The sequence below is a fragment of the Coregonus lavaretus genome, assembly GCF_964263955.1.
Source record: "Coregonus lavaretus genome assembly, chromosome: 9".
In the NCBI taxonomy this organism is placed as follows: Eukaryota; Metazoa; Chordata; class Actinopteri; order Salmoniformes; family Salmonidae; genus Coregonus; species Coregonus lavaretus.
The window spans coordinates 37,602,279-37,615,710 of NC_139996.1; the positions used below are offsets into that span (position 1 = coordinate 37,602,279).

Below are 13,432 nucleotides of genomic sequence, written 5' to 3' on the forward strand. Positions count from 1 at the left end.
TTCCTTTGAAGATTGCACACATCTTCATGTGTGAGGCTTGTTTTGATAAAACACTTATGTATTCAAGCATTGCTGCTACAGTTACTGTATGACACAAGACAACTTGACCAAGTTAAAGGCAACATGTGACCTATAAAACGGTAGTTGTCAACTAAAACTTTAATCTGTTCCATTAATCTTCACAGCCCTTAATCCATTCTTTAAAAAGAGCTTGACTTGATGTGAACTAGTAGGATAGACCCATTAACCTTTTTATATTTAAGAGGTACAATAGGATAGAATAATCCTAACATTACAATCCAGACGATAAGACGCGATGAGTTCAGAAACCCTTATTAAGTGTTGCATGTTCATATGGTAGATCCTGTTTGATCCGTGAAAGTAGATGTGTTAAGACCTCAGAGGGGAAGAGGTAGTCTGTTTTTGCCAGACTAGGCGCTCTGCAGGCACGCTCCTCAGCGGATGTGAGAAGAGACTAGGGTAGAGGAACCTATGATGAGGCTGATATTGAAACAGAGTTGAAGTGTCACCCCTTCTTACTTTAATAACAAAGCACTCACACAGAAGGCCGGCTTAAAGCAATGTTTAACATTACATTTTACTTAATCGTCACAAGGCAGCACAACACACAGATCATGATAGTTCCAGCAATATATTGTTCAAGCCCAACCATAGCGCAATGACATAGCTGATCAGACCGCATCTCCCTGTGCTGTAAACAATCTAGCCTCCACAAAAAGCCCCTGATTTTCTTAATTCATCACAGCTCAATATTGGACATACTGCTAATTCTGAGGATCACATAGTAAATCGTTTTTGGTTCAGCACAACAGGAAACAACCTGGTAATCTTGAGTCTTAAGTGGGAAAGTCCTTTCCAAATATGATCAATTAACATAGTAAAATTTTGATCGACATTAAGGGGAACAAACAGCAATCGTCTGCTGAGGGGATAATTCATAATAAAATAGGATAAAACATTTTACTGCCGCCATCACTTCCTCCTCAGGCGCAGACCGTCATGTGTCCAAAAGCCTATCAGTTGTCTTCTCTCTGTACTATCCCAGTTCTTCATCTTTGTGAATTTGTCACATCAGACAGCAAGCTGAGGGGCAGTAGTTAGTTGAGGTCGCTCAGGGGCCAAAGAGCACGGTCTTGATGTAGGTTACTGTGGTAAAGTTGAGCAACATGGCCACATGCTCATTCCCCTCCAGTTCAAGCATATGGACAGGCTGAGTCTGGTGGCCTATCCAACGCTTGCACTGGGTGGCACTCAGCAGGTTGACCGTCCCATCCCCATCTCCGAGAATCAGTGTGGGGTCTGTATCAGGAAAGTTGGTGTAGAGAAAACCCTCCGCTGTGGGCACTCTGCTGCCATACAGACAGTGTATGGCCACCCTGGGGGGCTCTAGTGCACTGACCAGTGGTTCAGTGTCTTGACGCATCTCCCAGCCGTCTTCAAAGTCGATAGCCTTGAAGAAGTGTTGGTAGTCTTTCACTGTGTAGTTGGTGGTGGGTGTTTGGATTAGCACCTTGTCAGCAGGCCAGGAATGTGAGTATGGGAACAGCCATGTGGTTGAGACTGCAGAGCGCTGTTGTGAGCGGATCTTTAGTGAACTGATGACTGGGATACGGTTATTATCACCTGCAAGGAAAGAGACATAAACCAATGCAATAGTGTAGATATAATAAAATACATGGTTGCTAGACATTACAAATAGTATGCAGCCCACAGTAACTCTACTACTGTGGTTCAGACATGCCTATGCAAACTCTTACCAGTAGCCACAACTCTCAGGGTTTTAGCCACACCAGCCCAAGGTGCACCCAGGGACACAAAGGACTTGATGTAGCGATCCTTCCAGGCCTGGGGCTGATGGTTCAGGAAATACAGGGTGTACATGTTCCCCATGCTGTGGGCCATCAGGACAACCGGACCCCCAGCCTTCTCTGCCATCTCCTCAATCATCTGTTGCAGACTCATGAAGTAGGCTTTGTTCTCATCTGTTAAAATCATATAAAAAAAGGGGGGGGGGGGGGGGGGTGCGTGCGTGCGTGCATGAGACTGATCATTCAAAAACTACTGAGATTAGTATAACAATACTTTATATATACACTGAACAAAAATATAAACGCAACATGTAAAGTGTTGGTTCCATGTTTCATGAGCTGAAATAAAAGATCACAGACATTTTCCATACGCACAAAAAGCTTATTTCTCTCAGATTTTGTGCACAAATTTGTTTACATCCCTGTTAGTGAGCATTTCTCCTTTGCCAAGATAATCCATCCACCTGACAGGTGTGGCATATCAAGAAACTGATTAAACAGCATGATCATTACACAGGTGCACCTTCTGCTGGGGACAATAAAAGGCCACTCTAAAATGTGCAGTTATGTCACAACACAATGCCACAGATGTCTCATGTTGAGGGAGCGTGCAATTGGCATGATGACTGCAGGAATGTCCACCAGAGCTGTTGCCAGAGAATTGAATACAGGCCTATGGCCTCCCAGGCCCACCCATGGCTGCGCCCCTGCCAAGTCATGTGAAATCCATAGATTAGAGCCTATTGAATTGATTTCAAATGACTGATTTCCTTATGAACTGTAACTCAGTAAAATCGTTAATTGTTGCATTTATATTTTTGTTCAGTATATATCCAATACATCTAAAAGGTCTTAATCAACACCCATCTTTCCTTTTCCTCTTAAATGTCGCTCATAATTGCAATGACTGGACCGAAATTAGGTAAGAATAGAAGGCTAAAAACAACCTGACAATGAAAACTATTAACCTATAGTCGATGTCCGCGGAAATGTAATTAGCGTTTTTTTTTAATCCCAGTAAAAAAATGTCTGTTTTAAGCTACAGATGTCGACCTTCCACATCTGCGGTGGAAGGTGGCAGAGCTACAGCGGTGTTTGTCAGACCAGGTGACATCCCGAAAATCGGTCTTCTCATGAAAACGTCTGTAGTGTCCGAACAGTTTGGGATACAAATTAATATGACCCCTTTATGGCAAGATGACTCACGAACACAATTGTTCTCCGTTTTGCTCTACGACCCCCACAAGTACTGTTATGTACCAGGCTAAAACATTTTTATGGAAGTTAATTTATTAAATTTTATTTCACCTTTATTTAACCAGGTAGGCCAGTTGAGAACAAGTTCTCATTTACAACTGTGACCTGGAATAGGGCATTTCCACATCAAAGGTACGGGTAATTTCATGTTCCCAAATATATATACATGTATATATTTTATAATGTTTCATATATCCCACATATAGGCCAGAAACGTCAAAACATACTTCCTTTTGATAATTTTTTTACTGTTTTTCAATGTATGAATTTGTTATTTAATGTGTTTCTATGGGCTAATAGCCGTAAGGCCAAATACAATGTTTCATCAAATAAATAAGAATATACAGTGCATTCGGAAAGTATTCAGACCTTTTTCCACATTTTGTTACGTTACAGCCTTATTCTAAAATGGATTAAATTGTTTTTTCCCCTCATCAATCTACACACAATACCCCATAATGACAAAGCAAAAACAGGTTTAGACATTTTTGCTAATTTATTAAAAATAGTAAACTGAAATATCACATTTACATAAGTATTCAGACCCTTTACTCAGTACTTTGTTGAAGCACCTTTGGCAGCAATTACAGCCTTGAGACTTCTTGGGTATGACGCTACAAGTTTGGCACACCTGTATTTGGGGAGTTTCTCCCATTCTTCTCTGCAGATCCTCTCAAGCTCTGTCAGGTTGAATGGGGAGCGTTGCTGCACAGCTATTTTCAGGTTTTTTCAGAGATGTTCGATCAGGTTCAAGTTCGGGCTCTGGCTGGGCCACTCAAGGACATTGAGACTTGTCCCGAAGCCACTCCTGCGTTGTCTTGGCTGTGTGCTTAGGGTCGTTGTCCTGTTGAAGGTGAACCTTCACCCCAGTCTGAGGTCCTGAGCGCTCTGGAGCAGGTTTGCTTTAAGGATCTCTCTGTACTTTGCTCCGTTCATCTTTGCCGCGATCCTGACTAGTCTCCCAGTCCCTGCCGCTGAAAAACATCCCCACAGCATGTTGCCACCACCATGCTTCACCGTAGGGATGGTGCCAGGTTTACTCCAGACGTGACGCTTGGCATTCAGGCCAAAGAGTTCAATCTTGGTTTCATTAGACCAGAGAATCTTGTTTCTCATGGTCTGATAGTCATTTGGCAAACTCCAAGCGGGCTGTCATGTGCCTTTTACTGAGGAGCGGCTTCCGTCTGGCCACTCTACCATAAAGGTTTGATTTGTGGAGTGCTGCAGAGATGGTTGTCCTTCTGTAAGGTTCTCCCATCTCCACAGAGGAACTCTGGAGCTAATGGCACTGCCTACTCCAGACGACTCTTTTTTAAAATCATATGTTCAAAAAATATTTCATTTTATTTGGAATGCTAAGCCAGACAAAATTAAACGTGCCTATTTATATAATGAATATGAGTTTGGGGGACTTCAATTATTATTAAATATTAAAGCTTTAAACCTCTCACTAAAAGCTTCACTCATACATAAGTTATACTTAAACCCAAAATGGTTCTCCAGTGGATTATTAAGAAAGGCTCAAATGGCCTTCTTGCCTTTTATACAGATTACAACTTCTCATTTCCGTCAAATTGAAAATGAAATATTGTTTAAAGTATTGCCCTTTCTTAAACAAGCCATACAAAGCTGGTTACAATTTCAGTTTTATCCTCCAGAAAAGATAGAACAAATATTACAACAAATGTTATGGTTAAACTCAAATATACTGATTAATAAAAAAAACATTCTTCATGGAAAAAATGTTTAAAATTGGTATTATATTTATTAATTATATTATGAATAGAAACGGTGGAGCTATGTCACATACGCAGCTATCGAAAAATACATGGGAATGTCTGCTCAATCCAAACTTACAACCAACTGATTGCAGCATTACCACAAATGGAGGAGGCAAGTGGAAAAGGGAGAAGGTAGGGAACTTGTTTGCCTTCCATACAGTCGTGGTCAAAAGTTGAGAATGACACAAATACTAATTTTCACAAAGTCTGCTGCCTCAGTTTTGATGATGGCAATATTCATATACTCCAGAATGTCATGAAGAGTGATCAGATGAATTGCAATTAATTGCAAAGTCCCTCTTTGCTATGAAAATGAACTTATTCCCCAAAAAAACATTTCCACTGCATTTCAGCCCTGCCACAAAAGGACCAGCTGCCATCATGTCAGTGATTCTCTCGTTAACACAGGTGAGAGTGTTGACAAGGACAAGGCTGGAGATCACTCTGTCATGCTGATTGAGTGAGAATAACAGACTGGAAGCTTTAAAAGGAGGGTGGTGCCTGAAATCATTGTTCTTCCTCTGTTAACCATGGTTACCTGCAAGGAAACGCGTGCCGTCATCATTGCTTTGCACAAAAAGGGCTTTGCAGGCAAGGATATTGCTGCTAGTAAGATTGCACCTAAATCAACCATTTATCGGATCATCAAGAACTTCAAGGAGAGAGGTTCAATTGTTTTGAAGAAGGCGTCAGTTTCATTTGAGGACAAAAATGTTGACAGCTGCGCCATACAGGTTGCAAAATAAATGGGAAAAGATTTTTGATGTTAAAATGTATGTTTCAAGTTCACATTTTTGTCATTTAGCAGACGCTCTTATCCAGAGCGACATACAGTTAGTGAGTGCATACATTTTCATACTGGCCCCCCGTGGGAATCGAACCCACAACCCTGGCATTGCAAACGCCATGCTCTACCAACTGAGCTACACGGGACCTGTTAAACTGTAGTTTGTTTGTATCCTGTTTAGTGAATGATTACTGTGAGTATTAAAAGGAGTTTAGGCCATGAAACTGTGTGTATGCTAATTTGGAAAGGTTGACCTAATCAGATTAGAGGAAATTGCCTCGGATCAGGGAGCAGGGTCAGGCCCAGGACAATGAAGATGGACGGGTTGTGATTCTGACATGTAGGTAAACAAAGAGAGGACCATGGACATTCCATAGGGGAGAGAAGGGAAACTCATTGAGGTCATAAAATGTATAGCTGGGGTGGTGACCAAAAGGAGGGAAGAGTATAAGAGGTGTTGGGAACTTTCTAAATGTATGCACTCAGCTGACAGCATCCTTGGTATTAAACACTTGAAACTTCTCTTGAGATTTTGGTCTCAATTCCTTATTGCAAAGAGGTTGAAATAGCATTTTTCTTTTTAACACACTTAAATCAACCTTACAAATAGCAGTATTGGGCGATTTGGAAAGCTATAGTCAGTCAATAAATAATATAATAATACTCGTAGGAAAGGTTTTCATCTTTAGCTCACAATCTGTGGATACTATACGATTAGAAAGGTTCGACATTTATGTAAAACATCACAATTGAAAAATATATGGCACATGGAAACCAAACGAGGGTGGTCTATGGTGATAGGTGGGATGGGCTGAGAGTAGCTGAGGGGTGGGATTAAAGAGCTTATGTTTGGTAATGTATTATTGTTATGTGACTGCTTTATTTAAAAGTACCATGTATGTAAAATGTTTATGCAAAATCTATGTAAAATGTAAGGTATTTCTGTTTTTGTTTTTTTATAAATTTGCTAAAATGTCTAAAAATCTGTTTTCGCTTTATCTTTATGGGGTATTGTGTGTAGATTGCTGAGGATTTTTATTCATTTAATCAATTTTAGAATAAGGCTTTAACGTAACAAAATGTGGAAAAAGTCAACGGGTCTAAATACTCTCCGAAGGCACTGTGTGTGTGTATATACACACACACACACACACACACACACACACACACACACACACACACACAGTACCAGTCTAAAGTTTGGACACACCTACTCATTCAAGGGTTTTTCTTTATTTTTACTATTTTCTACATTGTAGAATAATAGTGAAGACATCAAAACTATGAAATAACACACATGGAATCATGTAGTAACCCAAAAAGTGTTCAATCAAAATATTTTTGATTCTTCAAAGTAGCCACCCTTTGCCTTGATGACAGCTTTGCACACTCTTGCTGAGCACTTGTTGGCTGCTTTTCCTTCACTCTGCGGTCCAACTCATCCCAGACCATCTCAATTGGGTTGAGGTCAGGTGATTGTGGAGGCCAGGTCATCTGATGCAGCACTCCATCACTCTCCTTGGTCAAATAGCCCTTACACAGCCTGGATGTGTGTTTTGGGTCATTGTCCTGTTGAAAAACAAATGATAGTCCCACTAAGCGCAAACCAGATGGGATGGCATATCGCTGCAGAATGCTGTGGTAGCCATGCTGGTTAAGTGTGTCTTGAATTCTAAATAAATCACTGACAGTGTCACCATCAAAGCACCCCCACACAATCACACCTCCTCATCCATGCTTCATGGTGAGAACCACACATGCGGAGATCATCCGTTCACCTACTCTGCGTCTCACAAAGACACAGTGGTTGGAACCAAAAATCTCAAATTTGGACTCCAGACCAAAGAACAAATTTCCACCGGTCTAATATCCATTGCTAGTGTTTCTTGGCCCAAGCAAGTCTCTTCTTCTTATTGGTGTCCTTTAGTAGTGGTTTATTTGCAGCAATTCGACCATGAAGGCCTGATTCATTTACATTTACATTTTACATTTTAGTCATTTAGCAGACGCTCTTATCCAGAGCGACTTACAGTTAGTGAATACATTTTTTTTTTTTATACTGGCCCCCCGTGGGAATCAAACCCACAACCCTGGCGTTGCAAACGCCATGCTCTATCAACTGAGCTACATTCCCTCCCCTACCCTGCCGGCCATTCCCTCCCCTACCCTGGACGACGCTGGGCCAATTGTGCGCCGCCCATGAGTCTCCCGGTCACGGCCGGCTGCGACAGAGCCTGGATTCGAACCAGGATCTCTAGTGGCACAGTTAGCACTGCGATGCAGTGCCTTAGACCACTGCGCCACTCAGGATTCACACAGTCTCCTCTGAACAGTTGATGTTGAGATGTGTCTGTTACTTGAACTCCGTGAAGCATTTATTTGGGCTGCAATCTGAGGTGCTGTTAATTGCTGATTTCTGAGGTGCAGTTAACTCTAATGAACTTATCCTCTGCACCAGAGGTAACTCTGGGTCTTCCTTTCCTGTGGCGGTCCTCATGAGAGCCAGTTTCATCATAGCGCTTGATGGTTTTTGCGACTGCACTTGAACAAACTTTCAAAGTTCTTTAATTTTCCTAATTGACTGACCTTGATGTCTTAAAGTAATGATGGACTGTCGTTTCTCTTTGCTTATTTGAGCTGTTCTTACCATACATAGGGCTATCTTCTGTATATCAACCCTACCTTGTCACAACACAACTGATTGGCTCAAACGCATTAAGAAGGAAAGAAATTCCACAAATTAACTTTTAACAAGGCACACCTGTTAATTGAAATGCATTCCAGGTAACTACCTCATGAAGCTGGTTGAGAGAATGCCAAGAGTGCGCAAAGCTGTCATCAAGGCAAAGGGTGGCTACTTTGAAGAATCTCAAATATAAAATATATTTTGATTTGTTTAACACTTTTTTGGTTACTACATGAATCCATGTGTTATTTCATAGTTTTGATGTCTTCACTATTCATTATTCTACAATGTAGAAAATAGTACAAATAAAGAAAAACCCGGGAATGAGTAGGTGTGTCCAAACTTTTGACTGGTACTGTATATATTTTTTAAACCTACGGGGGTCCTATAATTCAAAATCAAATAGCTAAATGATCCTTGGTATGACCATCTTAAAACAATTCCATATGTTAGCTTAGTAGAAACCCAGCCCCGGGCCCTTAGACTCAAGGTCATGGGTATTTAACTCTTACCCTACAAGGTCCAGAGCCTGCTGGTTCTCTGTTCTACCTGATCATTAATTGCACCCACCTGTTGTCCCAGGTCTAAATGACTCCCTGATTAGAGGGGAAGAATGAAAAAAAGCAGTGGAACTGGCTTCGAGGTCCAGAGTTGAGTTTGAGGGGGGTGTCAATAACATTGCTAGCTCCTTACACAAGGACATGCAATCCATCCAAAGACCAAGCTCTGTTCATCAGACCACAAATGTTTCTTTGACAGACATGTATCTACAGCAAATGTGTATGTAAGAATGAAAGGAGGCGGATTTACTTGGAGCTTTACGCCAGTCATACGGAGCTCCTCGAACATCGTCATCTCTCGTGTATCCCCACTCCACCAGCGCCTGCACTATGGTGAAGAAATACATACCTGCAACACAAACAATAGTAGCTTAGTTAAACACACACACAAGAAAAGACTGAGATACTCGCACACTATTAGGGAGTCTGTTGAATAGATACTTTAGGCATGGTAGGGTGATGGGCCCACTCACCAACACTGTAGTTGCTAGGGTCAAGGTATTCCAGAGGGAAGGTCTGTCCAAAGCCAGGCACTCTGACATCTACCCCCGGAGGTGCTTCTGTCTGCCTTGTTGTGCGGTTGTAAATCAGTCTAATGCACAGACAGAGACACATGCCAGAATATTAGAAAAGTTAAAGGTAGACTTAGCGATATGACGTAGATGCAGAAAATTAACAGCATAGTGGGTAAATTCCCACAACAACTAAGAGCGTTGAAGCGCGAGGCTCAACTTCTCTGCTGTTTTGGTCCATGCTAGCACACTTTAACAGCGTGAAGCAATCCCTTGCACAGGCACAGATACTGTGTGTGACTGTGAGAGCAAAGTGTTGCATCTCGGTGCTGCTCATGGCAAACTAATTTAGCTGAGTCTACCTTTAATTACAATGACATTACATTATACAATATTAATTCATTAGTTGTTCCTGGAATAAAGCCACAGCTCAATGACATGTTGTAGTTATTTTGGTTAGAGACCCATCTGAAAACACCTGTTTGAATTAATTCCAGTATAATGTCTGCATTTCAAGAGGAACTAGGCCTAACTGGGGAGAAAAGAAAGACCCAACTGGTTGTACACTATGGCTTCACTGTTAAATAAACTATACACTCTGAGAGACAGACTAATTGTTGAAAACATATTGATTACAAAGAAGGGGATTCAAAAGGTCAATTTGTACAATGTTCAGAAGATAACCTATTCAACCTAGGCTACAGAAAAACAGATCCCTCTCTCATGCCTACCCAGCCAGCTACTTAATAGTATTAAACTAGTATTATTTTATTTTTAATATCAAGTTGCCAGTAGAGATGCTGACAGTAGCTTTATACAGAGCTCAAATTAAATCAGATACCCCCAACCCCTCCTCGCACCAATCACCCTATTTTCCACCTCATGCAGCACTAACCTTATGTTGTCAATCCAGCAGTCGATGGCCACCGGCACCAGCAGTTCCAGGTTGAGCCATAATGTGAAGTAAACATCAGTCTTTTTGTAGCAGATGTAGTGAACCACGCTGGGCTTGTCCAGCTTGGCCTCCAGCTGGTTCCCCAGGTCCCCAGGAACTGTGGGACAAGACAATATGATGAGGATGGCCAATAAAAGACTGGCGAAAGGCAGAACACTATCAATTTAGAGTGTGATAAAGTTGATCAGTTACCATTTATTAGCCCAATGTACTAGAAAAATCACTGAGTGTACCTCCCACCACCCTATTTCTGGAAATATTTGAAACAAACTCAGATTTAGATTTCAACATGTGAGTCTGTGAGTACATACAACCCTTTGTGACCCTGAGTCAACCACAAATTAAAAGCTGAAACCAGAAAGGAAACCCTAGGGCAGCGTTTCCCAAACTCAGTCCTGGGGACCCCAAGGGGTGCGCGTTTTGGTTTTTGCCACAGTACTACACAGCTGATTAAAATAATAAAAGCTGATGATTTGTTGAGTATTTGAATCAGCTGTGCAGTGCTAAGGCAAAAACCGAAACATGCACCGAGTTTGGGAAACGCTGACCTAGGGCAAACTTCACTGACCGCTATCACATGTATGTAGACAAATACTGCTAGGGTACCGTTAAATGTTGTAACTTGCCAAACTCTAGATAAGGCAGTGAGATACCCTTTGTTGAAACATACCATACAAATCATACTACTAACTTCTAGGCTGCTATAATTATTTTCATGATTAACTGTATAACTTGTGAATATAATTAAAGGCGATAGGATTGATCATTTTCTGTTCTCAATGCCAGCAGCTAGATAGACCGGCCGATAGATACATTGTAGCGCATGGGAAACAAACTGTCCAAGTCAAATTCTGTTCTCTTTGCCAGTCATATGACCACCCGTCAGTCGTTCGAGCCTGAATCACCGCGATGTCTCCACTAGTCCGAGTAAACAATTCGAGACATAGATACTAACGTTACATTGTAAAGTTGGAGACAACAATGTAGCCTTATTAAGCATGCATCGACCAACAACAGTTTAGTTGATTTGTATATTAGCTACTTTTTACCCCCTTTATGTAAAGAAAGAATACCTTTCAGTTCAACAAGAGGAACATAAAAAAAAAAAAAAGGATTCTGAGAAACAGGACGCATGAGTTTCTCCTAACTAGCCTTGTTAGCTGTCTGACGTTAGCCAAGCCGTCAGGCAATCTGTTTCACAATAATGAATAGATGAAAATAGAAGAGCTAGCTAGCTTACGTTATACATCAAGGATAAACAATGACCACTTACTTAGGACTACGGGAGGTTTTTCAGATCGACATGTATTGCCCGGGAGACATTTCTCCGATGTTCTGCCTTTGATGTATGGTGCCAAAATCAACAACAAACACAGCTGGAAGAGCGCTGGGATAGTCAATCCACGGGATACCATTTCTCCCATTCACTCATAACACTGGTTCCCCACCCTGGTAAAGTTGGTTTGAGATTCGATATTTGCCAGACATTCGGACCTCCAAACTTCAATAGCTGGCTTACGATTTGAGCTTCACACCTCAGGTTGGGCTCTTTTATTAAGGTAAAAGGGTGTACAACATTGCACAGGTCTTATTTTCCCCCGATTCCGACCTGAGTTTCATAATCACATGGCAATGGTGTAGGCAGCCTTGCACCCCGTTAATGCAACTAGTTAGGGATCTTCAACAAAGTGCATGATCACAATATTCAAATTTCAATAGCGCTTACACCAAGTGACTTAGCAACCTAATTTCTTCTTCTATGGTATAATGGTGTTCGCAACAATTGAATGTGCATTCCGCCACCTACTGTTCCCGTGGATAATAAGGAACCCAAAAAGGAAATAATGTAGGTTAATACATATATAAAATATCATACAAACTATAAAACATTTTTTTTAACTAAACAAAATCAACCTGCTTTTCTGCTCAGAAGACTCCTGTGAGGGCAGGACATTTCCTAGCGACAATAGTCCTTTCAGTGCTTCTGCCGTGAAGTCTTGGAGCCCCCAAAACTTCTCGGCTGCAGTTATAATGATGTCCAGCTTCTTCGACTTTTTAGACATTTGTGCTGTACAATTAATCACTGTGGCTATAAATGCTACAAAATCCACTTCTTCACAATGAGGGTATCCAGATCACTTGATTGACTTAAAACACTAGCAACTGATTGTAATGCATCCACCGCCATATCTTCTTCAACACTGTGGCCTCTTGCCCTTTTGAATTTTGCCAGATCCAGTGCACGCTTCTTCTGTTCTTCATCAACAGAATGAACCAAAACAAGGCCGCTTCTAGTCACCTTGATTGAATCCACCTTTCCCACTGCTCTCTTCACAGCCCTCGATAGTAAAAATGGATTTCCCAAATTAACCTCCTTGTCCAAAAAATGCAGTCCAATAAGAAATGCATTGTTGGACCGGTCCTTGTCTTCTACTACAACTTTTGCTCATTTTGTTCCATTCCTTGATTTGACTGTTTTCCATTCATTGTTACACACTTCACTTGCCGCACTTTCAGATTCAAGCAACAATTCCATGGACGCTGCCATTTTGGAACCGTCCATCATAGCTACCTCTCTTCCACCTCCTGGAAACCCATTTTCTCTGTCCACCAACCTCATTTCAACTGTCCATTATCCCTCATAAAGAGAGGCATGTTGCACAACCTTTAGTTTTCTCATAAAAAATGTCCTACATAAAATAAATAAATATATATATATATATATACAGTACCAGTCAAAAGATTGGACACACCTACTCATTCCAGGGTTTTTCTTTATTTTTTATATTTTCTACATTGTAGAATAATAGTGAAGACATCACAACTATGAAATAACACATATGGAATCATGTAGTAACCAAAATAGAGTTAAACAAATCAAAATATATTTTATATTTGAGATTCTTCAAAGTAGCCACCCTTTGCCATGATGACAGCTTTGCACACTCTTGGCTCTCAACCAGCTCCATGAGGTAGTCACCTGGAATGCATTTAAATTAACAGGTGTGCTTTGTTAAAAGTTAATTTGTGGAATTTATTTCCTTCTTAATGCGTTTGAGCCAATC

General features: G+C 41.0%; 1 protein-coding gene across 1 annotated transcript; it reads right to left on the reverse strand.

The window, feature by feature from the left end:
• Positions 1-573: 573 nt before the first annotated feature.
• Positions 574-12,001, reverse strand: LOC311135197 (lysosomal phospholipase A and acyltransferase-like). Its single transcript, XM_084169126.1, has 6 exons — positions 11,641-12,001; positions 10,308-10,464; positions 9,374-9,492; positions 9,151-9,249; positions 1,779-2,003; positions 574-1,644 (listed from the first exon to the last, which is right to left on the reverse strand). Exons 1-6 carry the CDS (start codon positions 11,789-11,791, stop codon positions 1,133-1,135), a joined length of 1,263 nt encoding a protein of 420 aa, XP_084025252.1. The 5' UTR covers positions 11,792-12,001; the 3' UTR covers positions 574-1,132.
• Between the last annotated feature and the right edge of the window lie 1,431 nt (positions 12,002-13,432).